At 48.3% G+C, this 14,071-nt stretch overlaps 1 protein-coding gene across 1 annotated transcript in view; it reads right to left on the bottom strand.

Moving 5' to 3' along the window:
• The window catches only part of ITGB4 (integrin subunit beta 4), a 56,124-nt gene extending 48,742 nt beyond the window's left edge, over nt 1-7,382 (bottom strand). Inside the window, exon 1 of the mRNA XM_074970581.1 lies at nt 6,804-7,382. Coding sequence (XP_074826682.1) covers nt 6,804-6,808 — 5 coding nt within the window. The 5' untranslated portion in view covers nt 6,809-7,382. The remainder of the gene's footprint in view (nt 1-6,803) is intronic.
• Between the last annotated feature and the right edge of the window lie 6,689 nt (nt 7,383-14,071).

Raw genomic sequence — 14,071 nt, 5'->3', positions numbered from 1 at the left:
CAACATTGCCACTGGATCTGCTTTAGAAAGGGACCACCAATATAACCGAGCGCAGAAGCCACATGGTGATGAGCAAGGTTATAGATGTCTATCTGTCCGTCCATCTGTCAGCAGACCTCACCTTTAGGCAGTGAGTGCAGCAGAAGATAATGGGTCATCAGGAGTCCGCGTATGAAATTCTGACCCCACTGAAGGCAGTGGGAAAAGCTCCCAGCAATTTCTATGGGACTAGGATTTTGATCCAATCGGTTTTGGGACATAAAACTCGAAGTGCAAGGCATTTGCTCTGGTAAGTTTGGCAATGGGTTCCTGATTATCTGAATGGCCTGAGCCAGGGCAAAGATGTCTGGTTCGTCGGGAAGCACCGGAGTAAGGAGAGACGTTTTGGAGAAGGGGTTTGGAGAGCCAGGATTCCGCTGCAGTTTGCCACTTTTCCAAGCTTCTCCTTGGCCAGGAGCTTTGGGCAGAGCCCAGGGGTGAGGCGGAGCCTTAAGCCCAGATACCTTGGTGCCTGCACAGCGTCTGGAGTTGAACAGCTGGGGCCAGCCAATATAGCCAGGAAGGGCAAGATTCCCATCCAGCTGAGCTTGGCCCAGCCAGGCGGAGGCACTTGGCATGCTCACCCAGGACAGATACCGCAGCTGAGAAGCTGGCACCTGTGTGGTTGTAACATTCAGGGGACACACTAAGGGCCAGCCATTGAGAGGAGGACTCCACCCACTTGGGCCGCTCTGCCATACTAACTGGCAGAGGTGACAGCTGTTTCTAGACGGAGATGGAACCTGATGGGAGCAAAGGGAACATGGACAAAAGGGAAGAGGAAAACCGAGTGGGAAAGATCAAGAAGTCATAGTCTGCAGAGAGGCAGCCCTCTGCCTCCCCCCACACATTGGGGGGAACCTTTGGAGCCAGGAGAGAACAGCCGCCACCCCCAGCCTGGGTCTCCGTGTCCGTGCATTTTGAGGGTCCAGCTGTTAGAAGCGTGTTCTGGTGTGAGCTGTGCACTTCCCCCAGCAAGGCTAGAACTGCAGAGTGGGACACAGCAGCCTTTTGTGCTCCACACCCATGATGAGATATGAAACGACTCAGTGTGCTCAGGTGTCCCCTCAGGCCCTGTCTCTGTCTATGACGGCCCCGTTGGGCTGCTGGACAATAGGAATTTCCTCGGCCTCTCCTCCCAAGTAACTTCTCCTCCCGTTCCCCTTCCCGAAGCCCTCCGGGTGGGGGGGAATCACACAGCAGCCCACTCCTCACCCCCAGCAGCATCTCCTACAGCACCGCAGCCCCCGCTACCGATGCGGGGCCGCTTGCCAGAATACTGCCCCCTATTTCTGACAGGCACTGGCAAGAAATATCCCTCTTCCTAACCCCGCACCCTCCCGGATCACCGTCTGCAGCCAGGAGCTGGAGGCAACAGCTCGCAGGAGGACAGGTTGGGTGCAAAGCACATGGTTCTTTTGTACTGCTACGGAAGCACTAACGTGATCGTTGCAGCAAGGGTGGTAAGATCTGCTAACAGGACGCATTGTGCACAGTCACGCGGTGAGAGACAGACCCTGCTCCAAAGGGCTGACAGTCCAAACAGACGAGACAGAGGAAGGAAACACCCTCCCCATTTTATAGATGGGAATTCAAAGCCTGGAGAGATGCACAGACTTGTCCTGGGTCATACAGGGAGCCAGGAACTGAGCCCAGATCTCACACATGCCCAAGTCCAGTGCCTCCAGCACCAGACCACCCTTCCCTCTCTGAATAGTGAATGTCAATGCTGCCTCCTGCTCAGCCTGTCCAAATCCAAGTGAATCTCCCTGCCCCCCTAGGCGAATCTCCCCCAATTTCAGAGTTTTCGCTGAGGAAGGGACGGATGATCTGACCCTTTAAAAGCGATGTGCTCAACTGCCCTTCGAAGCATTTATGGCGGATGTTCAAAGCGCTCCTGCTGGGGCACCCCGACATCTGTATGTGCAAATCGAGTCGTTCCCCCCCGACTCACATGCACAGTAAAACCCCGGGAGGGGCCCTTTCCAATTAAGGAAGTTTGGTTCTTTTGCACAGCCCCACAGCCTCTCCTGGCCCTGGAGCAGGCCATCGTCATCATTACTATGACCCTGGCATCAGAACCGCCCGCTCCTAGTCCAGAACTTAGTGCACTATTCTACCCAGCCTCACAGAGCTGCCCCTCCCTGGGGCCAGAGGTCATACTGGCGGCTCAGCGGCTGGCAGCAGCTGGCAAGGAGTTTGGACAGCACTACTCTTGTAGCCATAAACACAGTTAGGTGCTTAGAAACCCCCAGGCCATCTCCAGGCAGCTGGGGATGTGAGGGGCACACGTGTGAAGAAAGCCTCTCTTCACAAGGGAAAGGGCAGTGCGAGTCACTGACCCCCTCAGTCAGACTATCCCAGAACAATCCACAGCAGCTTTAATGTTTCCCTCTTGAAATGGCCTCACTCCTGCAGAATGGTTTGGCAGCAGGGTCCGAACTGAATTTCCTGTCCAAGCCTCAAGTGGGAGCGGCAGGCTCTTTGCATGCCTATAATCCCTTACACACCCACCTGGATTTAAATCACTGGGGAGTACTCTGTGAACATGCCCGACAGAGAGTCTACTAGCGTTGCCAGCTCTCCAGGATGGTCCTGGAGTCTCCAGGAGTTAAAGATTATTGAAACCTGCAGGAATACATCCAACCAAAATTGGCACCCCTAGATTCTATCCAGGCACAAGTCTGCGAAGTGTGAGCTCTTTGATAATGCAAATGAAATCTATTCATTACTTCCCAATCTACCTATCACAGTGAAGAACAGAAAAAAGAAAAGGAGTACTTGTGGCACCTTAGAGACTAACCAATTTATTTGAGCATGAGCTTTCGTGAGCTACAGCTCACTTAATCGGATGAAGTGAGCTGTAGCTCACGAAAGCTCATGCTCAAATAAATTGGTTAGTCTCTAAGGTGCCACAAGTACTCCTTTTCTTTTTGCGAATACAGACTAACACGGCTGTTACTCTGAAACCTGTCATTAGTGAAGAACAGAATTGTCAGACACATGGATGAATTTAATCTGTTGGGGAGGAGTCAACAAGGCTTTTGCAAAGGGAAATTACACCTCACCAACCTTAGCATTCTGAGGATGTCAGCAAGCACATGGACAAGGGTGATCCAGTTGATATAGTGTACTTGGGCTTTCAAAAAGCCTCTTAAGCAAAGTAAGCTGTCATGGACTAAGAGGGAAGGTTCTCTCATGGATCAGTAACTGATTAAAAGACAGGAAACAGAGGGTAGGAATAAATGGTCAGTTTTCACTGTGGAGAGAAGTAAACAGCGGGGGCCACAGAGGATCTGTACTGGGATCAGTGCTGTTCAACATATTCATAAATGATCTGGAAGGGGATAACCAGTGAGGTGGCAAAGTCTGCATACGATACGAAATTACACAAGATAGTTAAGTCCAAAGCAGACTGCCAAGAGTTACAGAGGGATCTCACAAAACTGGGTCACTGGCCAATAAAATGGCAGATGAAATTCAATGTTGATAAGTGCAAAGTAATGCACATTGGAAAATATAACCCCAACTATATGTACAAAATGAGGGGGTCTAAAGTAGCTGTTACTACTCAGGAAAGATCTTGGAGTCATTGTGGATAGTCCTTTGAAACCTGCTCAGTGTTCAGCGGCAGTCAAAAAAGTGAACAGAACGTTAGGAATAATTAGGACAATATCAAAATGCACTATATAAATCCATGGTACATCCATACCTTGAATACTATGTACAGTTCCGGTTGCCCCATCCCCAAAAAGATATATTAGAATTGGGAAAAGCACAGAGACGGGCAACAAAAATGATGAGGGGTGTGGAGCAGCTTCCGTAGGAGGAGAGATTAATAAGACTGGGACTGTTCAGTTTAGAAAAAAGACGGCTGAAACGTGGGATATGATAGAGGGCTAAAAAATCATGACTGGTGCGGATGAACGGGTAACAGTGTTAGTCACCCCTTCACATAACACGAAAACTAGCGGTCATCCAATGAAATTAATAGGCAGCAGGTTGAAAACAAACAAAAGGAAGTATTTCTTCACACAACGCACAGTCAACCTGTGGGACTCGTTGCCAGGGGATGTTGTGAATAGCAAAATTATAACTGGGTTCAAAAAAGAAGTAGATCAGTTCATGGAGGGCAGGTCCATCAATGGCCGTTAGCCAAGAGGGTCAGGGATACAACTCCATGCTCCAGGTATCCCTAAACCTCTGATTGCCAGAAGCTGGGACTGGATGCCAGTGGACGGATCACTCAATAATTGCCCTGTTTTGTTCATTCCCTCTGAAGTATCAGGCACTGGCCACTGTTGGAAGACAGGATACTGGGCTAGATGCACCATTGACCATACAGGGTCAGACTATTCTTGTGTTCACACACACGTGCATAAGCAATAGGGGCCAATCAGAGACACCACTTCAAACCAAAGCCAAATGCCCTTTCCAATGGCACATGGCTCAGGTATAACCCCCTAAAAGCAGTTCGTGTTTGACCACTCAAAGAGATGCAGCACATCACACTGGCACACTGGGAACGACTGGCAATTTGTCCTGTGTTTGTACAGCGCTTAACACAATGTGTCCTAGCTCATGACTGGGGCTCCCAGGCACTGCCACAATCCACACTAAGAATGAAGGCAGACTAACCACGCTAGCACTGGGGACACCCCCAACGCTTGGGTCTGCTCCTCTGCAGGCTGGGGAGCAGCGGCAAGCTGCTCTTTGGCTGGAAGCGCAGCTGCCTCAGTTCAGGCTAAGCCCTTCCCTGAATGAGAGGACGACAGGCAGATGGAGCAATGTGATTGTGGACTCATCAGCCCCCCGGCATGGCTGCATGCAGAGAGTCGCCGCAAGGCAGAGGAGCCAGAACTCTCTGTTGCTAACTCCAAAAATTCAGAAGGTTAGGAAGAGATCCCCCTAAAATATCCCTCCAGCGTGTGAGACACAAACTTTTGCCATCTACAGCAATGTAATTTCAGCCCCTGCTGCAGGAACTCCCAAGATCCAGGCCCCATCGTGCTAGGCACTGTACAAGACAGTCCTTGCCTCCAGTTTACAGTCTAGTGCAGGGGTGGCCAACCTGAGCCTGAGAAGGAGCCAGAATTTACCAATGTACATTGCCAAAGAGCCACAGTAATATCGCAGCAGCCCCCCATCAGCTCCCCCACCCCACCCCGCCGATCAGCGCCTCCCGCTCCTTCCCCGCACCTCCCGAGCAACTGTTTCATGGCGTGCAGGAGTCTCGGGGCCGGGGGGGGAGTGGGGCGGACTAAGAGCAGTGCAGGCTCGGGGAGGGGGCGGGAAGGGCGGGAGTGGGGGCAGGGCCTGTGGCAGAGCCAGGGGTTGAGCAGTGAGCACCCCCCGGCACATTGGAAAGTTGGCGCCTGTAGCTCCAGCCCCAGAGTCGGTGCCTAGACAAGAGCCGCAAAATAACTTCTGAGGAGCTGCAGGTTGGCCCCCCCGGCCTAGTGCAAAACTTAGGGGTGCGTCTGTGACATGGCTCATTAAAGCAAACCCATTAAGGGCCACCAAATATCCAGTAGGTGGGAACAACCTTTAATTCCTGCTGAGCTGGGCAGGATTCATACTGGTGAGCTGCTCAGTGAAATGCTCCATAACTTATTAGCAATGCCCGGTGGTATCCTGTTCCCTCCAATGCTAATGTTATCCCATGGGGAATGCCCCTGTCCAGCTGGGCGTACTGAATGCCCCTTGGAAAACCACATTCACTCTAGTGCCCCTCTCCTCCCAGTCGCCTCCCCACAAAGGGGCCCAGCAGTTTGGAGACGGTTTTGCTGAGGTGAGCATCTGCAGCAGTGCACTATAAATCTTGTCTGTGCTGTTACCAGGATTCAGAATTCTGATATAGCCCCACGTCCACAAATCCTCTCACTTTCCCCTGCTCCCCTCCCCACACAGCCCCTTCTCCTCCAACTGCCCGGCACATGGCCCCCTCCTGTCCTCTAACCCTCCACTGCCCCTTTTATCTCCCCCCGACACACTTTATTCCCCTTATCCTGTCCCCAACACATGCACGCTGACTCCCTTATCCCCCCCCACACTCACCGCCCCTCCATCCCTTTATTCCTTCTCTTGTGCACACACTACGCCAGATTTGCCAGCAAGAAAAAGCAGAGCTCTATCTGCAATTCAGAAGAGACCAAACTCCCTGAATCTGAACACGGATTTCATAGGTGGCCCATTTTTAACTGGCTCAACCCCAAACTTTGGACACAGATCCACATTTTGCAAAATGGCCCCTGTGTTTATAATGGGCTCAACCCAACCTGTAGCTCTGAACACCTTGGGCCATCTTAGTTGCAAGTTCCCTATGCTCTCTCTGCTGGCACAGTTCATCTTTCCCTGGCTAGCAAGAGGCGGAATGAAAAGAGCAACGCTTAGAAACCTGGGACAACTTTTGCTAATCCCACAACTCAGACATCATTGCTGCTGTGTGTGTGAGGTAAACACAGCACTTCACATATTTTAATAAGGTAACCCCCTTGCCCCCAAACAACTGCACAACTCTGCAAAACAAACCTGTCTGATCAACCAGTGCCATTTCCAAGCAGCACAAACGAATGAAAATACACGTTTAAAAAAAACAAAACAAAAAAGAGATACATACAATAAGCAATCCACCTCAATCTGTCCTGTGCCTACCCGTGAGAGAAGCCCTGTGCCTCATTTAACTGTTCCCCTTTGTTAATCAATAGCAAAAAAATTAGAGCAAGCGCCACACTAAAGAACACAGCTAAATTAATTCCACAAACCTCATTAGTGCTGTGTCTGCTTCAAAGTCCAAATACTCTGCAACAATCCAAATAGCAGTCGCCCACACAGCAAGCCAAGAAATTCTTTCGAAGGCAAAAGGGGAATTTCACTGCTTCACTGCCACCAGCAGACGTCCACACTTAGCCTGTTTATTTTATTTTTTGATCCCCTTTCTCTCTTTTCCATTCAGTTGCCAAGTTTAAATCCTCAGGGTGGGCAGGCAGCTCATGAACTTGACATACCTTTGCAGGGATCTCTGTCCCCTTCTGATCAAATATTGACTTCTCTTCCTCCTCTTTCTCTTAGAAATGATTCCCTCTGCCTGCCTCTCTCACCAAGGGTGTAAGGGGAGGAGGAGAGAGGGTGAGGATAGCTGTAGTGGGATCCCTTTTCCAGAAAGGGACAGTTTTATTCCAGCTCAGGTAGAGGGTAAGGGGAGGCGCCTGTCACTCAGTCTGGCATTCCTTCAATTTATGCACACCTGTATGGGCAAGAACAGCGAGGTCAGCTAAGCACTCTCTCCCTCCTCCCCACCCACAGGAAAAGGGCTGGGAGCTGAGACATAGCCCAGCCCAGTTATACTTCATGAACAAAGATTTACAGAAGGGATCGTTTGGAGAAGGAGGGGGGTTGTGTTTCAGCCTTTGCTTTAGAAACCTGGACGAGCGCAAAGCCAGACACTTATTTCAGGGCTGAGTGTGCCATCCAGGGCTTACAGCTTTGCACCACCCAGGGACTGGCCCTAGATTGCTTGAATTCCCCACCCTCCGTAGTTCCTTCTGTCTGGTAGGAACTTTTCCTCCAGACTTCCTATGCTAGGCAAACTGAGATAATATTGTATTGCAGAATTCAGGTCCCAGCAGCTCCCTGCAAAAAAAAGGCCAATCAAGTTCCAGCAGGGACAACCATCAGCCCTTCCCCACCGACCCTGTCTCTTTCCATGTCTGGCTGACAACAATTAATGGTCAGCATCCTCCATTTGCACCCTGAATGGGAGTAAAAGCCCTCAGACCTCAAAGGCACTACCGCTAGAAGCAAACCAGGGTTCCCAGGAGCAACATTTCCATGCGGTAGTGTAATCGGGACCCACCCACGTCCCTGATCTGTGCTAAGGCTTAGACGGGCCAAGGCTTTAACACTGTAAGGTGATTCTGGTCCTGGCTGCAGCTCTTGCTGGTTGTCTGATGGTGTGGAGCTTCCAGCTTCTCCCCAAGCCCCACACTTTTAACTAATTAAGTATTCCCCAGCCCAATTAATTATACAACTTCCAGCTACGGCATCGTTTTTGCTCCCTCAGCCCACCTTCTACAGCTCCCTGGGTTCTTCACCCCCCCTCTCCCAACCCGGGGCGGGGGGGGGCAGCAGCAATGGGGTTCCTCTTGCCCCCTTTCCAGGGTGGCAGGGGCAGCTCCAGGAGCGCTTCACTGCTCTGCCTCCCTTCCTCCTGCAGCATCCCTGATTGGCTGCTCTTTCCCCAGGGGCAGGCAAGTGGGGAAGACAGCCAATAAGAGGGCTTTCCTCTGGGCAGGGCTGGAGCTTCTCCTGTCATTGGGCTACTGGCTCCCGTAGGGGTCAAAATTGCCTTACTTGTGAGAAGTGGCTGCGCTACCTGGGCCGAGCTGGGGGAGCACTGAGTATACATGAAAGAGCCTCCCTGCCTGCCCTCGATACCGCTGCCCCAAGGATCACCACCAGCATGCAGGAGCAATGCAGAAAGAGTCTTGCTCAGCCCCGAAGCTGCAGGATGGAGCATGCTCAGTCATCCTTTGGGGACCGTGTAGCCTGGGGCGCTGCATGAGGATGGAACATGTTTAGTGTGGACGGGATCTTTGAAAAATAACGCTGCAAACCTCGGAGCCTGTGCAAACTGTGATTGTTCAGAAGCTCATAACTTGGCCAAATTTGGGCAGATATTCACAGGGAGGGCGAAAGGCACATCCCTGCCACTAGGGCCACCCCCTTGCCAAAATTTCAAGTCACTGCTCCAAAGCATGGAGACATTAGAGCTTCTCAGCAAAATGGGTGTAAGAACTTACCATTATCGAAACAATGTCAATTTCCCTAACCTAGGGAAGGGTTGAACCATTTTTACAGAAGCTTCTCAAAAATATTTCAGTCAGAGGCAAACAGGCAGCATGGAAGATTCCTATCTGAATGGTTAAAAGTTGGCAGAAGTATAAGCAACTGAAAACAGGAATCTTCAAATGGGACGTGTTCACAAATTTAACTATAGACATCTCTACCACTGACACCTATTACAATGCATGTGTCATGAGCTCACGTGAGGAAGTCATTGGACTGAGTTTGCAGGGATTACATGGCATAACAGTTTTCTATCATGGAGCCTGAAATGCAGTGGAAGGTGGATTTTATAGGTACTGGAGCCATTTTGGTTTAGTTTAAAATGTATATTTCCCTGTGGAATTGGCTGCTTTCCCTATGTAAATAGGGGGATCAGAATTCTATCCTTCTGAATAGTCTATGGGAGGTTCTCTTAAGGTTTACCAAGTCTGGATAATTAGGCACCTAACTCTCCCCTGTACAAGTCTCAAGATTCTGGCCCTTTGCACAGGGATATGAAAGTCACGGGATCTTTGGCTGCTCTGAACAGGGCTGTTCCTAGAGAGCTTTTCTTTCAGAAATGGATGGGATGACAGAGGAAGGTGGTGTTTTAATAACTCTGAGAACAGGCATCCTTTTCTGTGGCTGAACATGGGAGGACTCTGGAGGAACCACTTCTAGGGTGAAAATAGTTCATTCCCAGGGCCCATTCAGTCCTTAATTTCTCTGCTGGGATTACCAGTCAGGGTGCCAATTGCTACCACTTAGGTGTGGGGTGTTTTTTTAATGCCACACCAGCCTGCTCAGTGTCTTGCCTCCTTACACAGTACACCCAGAGTGACAGCCCTTGGATTCTCACTTTGTCAGATCATACCTTGTGTTTCTCTTAGAGAAAAACATTCATTAGCACAACAATAAAACACAAACCCTCTTTTGCCTTATATGATCAAACAAAATTTTACTGAGGATTTTTTGTAAGAAAAGATCGGTTTTGTACCAGAAGTTATGTTGACGAAAACCAACTGGCAGCATCCTTTATAATGTCATCTCAAGGGAATTTCAGCAGCATGCACTCTGTATCCAGGTAAATAAATGTTTTCATTCCAAAATTAGTTATAAACTATAATTATGTATGTAAAGAGCTTAGAATGAAAGGAATTCTCTCTCCTACGTATGTAAGAGTGGAAGTGAGAACAAACACTGATGATCACTGAAATGCAGCCACCTCTGGGGTGGGCAGACCGCAGTCAGGTGGACCACAGGCACATGGCACAACAGCAAGAGGACGAGAAATGTTGGCCAAGGGCTGCAGGACAAACCCCTACTCTGGCTTAAGGCCCTATGGGGACTTTAACATCCATACAGAGCTGATAGGACCTTGGTTTTATAAAGTCTCAATTAACTGACCTGCAAAGAAAAACCAGGAAGAAACTGTATTTACCTCTCAAAGTTTGAGGGACTTTGATGAATCTGCTGGAATTAGAACCAGTTGCTCCAGGAAGTCTCATTACATCAATCCGGATGCTTTGACCACTAAGAAAGGCTCTCAGCTCTGTCTCTGTCCCCTGCCATGTGTGTACAAGCCACTGCCAACCTAAAGTAAAGGAATTTGAACTTCAGCAGAGTGGATGCTGGATGATTGTTCCTCCAAATTCAAATACAACAGCAATGATGAGCTCCATAAGGCCATCGGGACAGAATTAGAATTTGGGACAATTTGACATTTAATGGAGAATGCCTACTCCAGGTCCACATCCTTTGTGCTTCTGAGTAGCCTCCTCTCCTTTCTGCCAATTGCTGGGGAACAAGTTTCTCTGACCACAGTTGGTACTCAGAAGCTGTCAGAGCCAAGCTATGGCTTAAATTATATATGGAGGAATGTCAGTGGGTTGCAATGTTCAATAGAAAAGGTCCAAGACACAAACACACACTCTCCATCTTGAGGGACTTTGAGGCAGAGAAAGAGGCAGGGAGGGGAGAGAGAAAATCCTATTTCTAGGAAACCGCTTCTCCCCCCCATGAATTCTGCAGACCACTGGGCTAATTAAATGCCTCATGCCTTCATCTTTGGACTCAACTAGGATTCTAATGCAGAGAATCTTCCTCCTGATGTTTCAGTCTCTCTTCAGTACTGAGACCACACATGGCTGCTGTACAAAATAAAATAAGTAAGATACAAGATAATCAGTAGGACCCCACTTCCTGCTACACACCTAATCACAGCAACTGCACTGGAAGGGGACGTAAAGGCTGATGGAAACCAGGTTCTATGGTAGTGATGTTAGAGCGTTCTCAGCAGAGGGCCCTCAACTGTGCTGTGCCTTAGCACCTGAGATGAGGCTGTATCAGCCTCTTGATACTATTAGGATGGGATGCAAGACATCTATTCCAATAGTAGGGAATGCAAGATCAGCCCCTATTGTGTGCTCTAGTTTAGAATCATCTTAAGTAAAGACTTAAAATTGACAAGAGGAGCAGAGAGATTTGTTCTTTTTTGGAAGACTTAACTTGTTTTAAAGCGATCAGTTTAGTATCCCTAAATCAAGAGAGACCTTGGGACTGCATATATAAGATTCATAACATCAACTGGCATGAATTATGGAGGGTGGAGTTTGCTTTCGAATGCCAGCAGAGCCCATCAGGTGAATGCAGCCTGGTGGTGTACTTTAGTGCAGAGTGCAGTTCTGTCTGCAGTAGCACACAGTTCTCATTCCTTCGGGATATTTTCCTCTCTCATGTCTTCAGCTGGCTCACTGAATGTTTCAGGCTGGTGGCCTGATGGATCTTAACTTTTCCTCCAGTGATTTTCTTTCCTCTCAAATGAACTAACAATCCTGTCTTTCGCATTACAACCCGCATTGGAAGAGTCCCAGAGAGATGCTCTTTGAACCTGAACAAGCAAACTGAAGATTCCATAAACAAGACACGAGATAAGGGGCTGAATCATCAAGAAATAGTCCTCATGGATCATACAGCACTGAAAAGGAGAACACACACAGCTACCTGGAAATGACTAAGTGTCTAGAGACACTCCTTTTCTGCATGCTTATCAAATAGAAAAAACTCTCCTATATCAAGCCATAGCCCATGAAGTCTTTATCCAAAGGAATGATCATGCAGACTCATTCAATTATCTGGCTTCCCCGTCCTGATGAACATTTCACGTCGAGTCAATTTAATGTTCCCATCCAGTGATGCTGATTGGAAGTTACCAGCACTCAGAATTACCCAGGAAAGGAGATCAGCAATCTGTTCATTGCTGGTTTTTTAAATGGAAACGTGAACATGAGTTTATAATGAGCCATTACAAAAAAGAGTAATAAAAAAGTCAGGAATCGTATATTTTACAAGTTTCACATTGTTTCCATTGTCCCAGTGATACCACATACACTCCTGAGTCTTGCAATAAAAGGAGAGAAAACAGGAGTTCTAAATGGCCTGTAAACTTTACTGGACTTCAGAATGCCAAAAGTTAGTTGTATGCAATCCTAAGGAGAAGGGAGAACACTATGCTTTTGTAGTAACCACTGGCAAGGAGGGAGCGGCTGGAGAAAGACTATTCATGTGGGGCCAGATCCTCAGCTGGAATAAATCATTGTCGCTCCATTGATTTCACACCAAGGACCTCTCCCGCAGAAAGGATTGCACTTGAGTGGTTTCAGTGTGGGCAGATACATGTCTTACAGCCTCTACACTTGATGTTTCATGGTAAACCAAGGGGTAGCAGTATGGTAAGTTCCATCAGCTGCAACAGAGGGGCTCAGTAGGGCAAACAAGCACTAGAACGGGGAGGGTCTGTCTTTTGCATGTGACTGCAGAATGGGCAGAAACTGATAAAGTGGATTGAACATGGCTTCTAAGAAACGAATGAAGCAGCATTGAGATTTTTCATTAAGAGGTCCTTCCTTCTGTTGATTTAAGAGTTGCCCTTTTCATCAAAATCTTCTCTCTCCATGTCTAATCAAAGAGAAGACAGCACCTCTCGCCCAGCTGAGGCCCAGATGGGAAACAGCAGGCCAAGAGGAGGGATGCAAGAGGAAATATTTTAAAATTAGAAAGTGGCTAAATATAAAAGCCACACGGAAAGCACAAACTAAATACAGTGATTGAAAACCAGTTTTAAAGAAGGGAAGAAGCCACTTGCAACATGGATCATTTGCCCACATGAGAGTATCTAGGGTCCCTGTGCATAAGATTGTCCTATTGCAAACAACCCCTTCCCCCCCCACCCCCATTGTAGTGTCTCTTAATGAGTCAGTCTGCATAAATTTGCGAGAAAGGCTGCTACTGCATAATGTAAGGATGCCTCCTAGATATGGCAAGTGAGGGATTTTGAGGCAAAACTAAACTGCTTGTACTGGTAGACTGCTGGGATGGAAGCTATGCTATAGAAGGGCAAAGTTATTGGTGTTTTAGCTATTGTAGAAGAGGCCTGGTACACAGCAAGTCTAATTTTCTTTCAGTGCTGGTCTAAACCAGTGGGCCAAGGAAAAACAAGATTTGTATTACCAGAGGAAGGTGAGAAATTTCCTTGTGAAACCCCAAGTGCTTCAGAAGCAGTTTGCAGCAGTTTGTTTACTGGAGAACACAAAAGCATTAAAAGGTTTAACAAATGAATAAAAATTAGAAGCCATCAGCCTCTGTGGTTCTTATTTAGAAGAACAGGGAGAAAATCCAATGGCTTGTTAGAAAAAAGACCCTATTTAAAGAGGAACGGCCATAATTAGCAAGGCCAGGCAGTGGAAGATTCCCTGGTTCAAGTTGCAAGTAAGAAAATGCTGGGAAGAACAATGCTGATCCCACTAACGGGAAAGAGGGACCTTGCTGGGATCTCACTGCCCATTAGCCGGTTTTGACTATTAACAGCGATTTGCTTTTACACGAGAGAGTCTTGTAACCCCCTCCGGGAAATGCAGTTCTCTCCTGGAAGAGCGATGGCTCTGCCTACCTCGGCTCACAAATCTGTTGTTCAAGTGGAACCCACCCCATCCCCATTTCATGACCTTCTGGGCACTCTGCAAGGGACATCCATTTGATAGGTTTTTCTGCAGAGATCCGAGTGCTTGCTTCCCATGACGACAACGGGGTGGGAAGAAGTTTCTATAGGTGTCTGGCTGAATTACTGTTGAAATGATTACTCCAATGCTGCTGGGATTTGAAAGCACGCTCAATGGTGGGTAACGGCCTAAGGCCTTGGTGAGGTGGA

The sequence above is a fragment of the Natator depressus genome, chromosome 14 (assembly GCF_965152275.1).
Source record: "Natator depressus isolate rNatDep1 chromosome 14, rNatDep2.hap1, whole genome shotgun sequence".
NCBI classification, from domain to species: domain Eukaryota; kingdom Metazoa; phylum Chordata; order Testudines; family Cheloniidae; genus Natator; species Natator depressus.
Note: the sequence above shows the minus strand (reverse complement) of the source record. Positions and strands in the feature narration are given on the sequence as shown.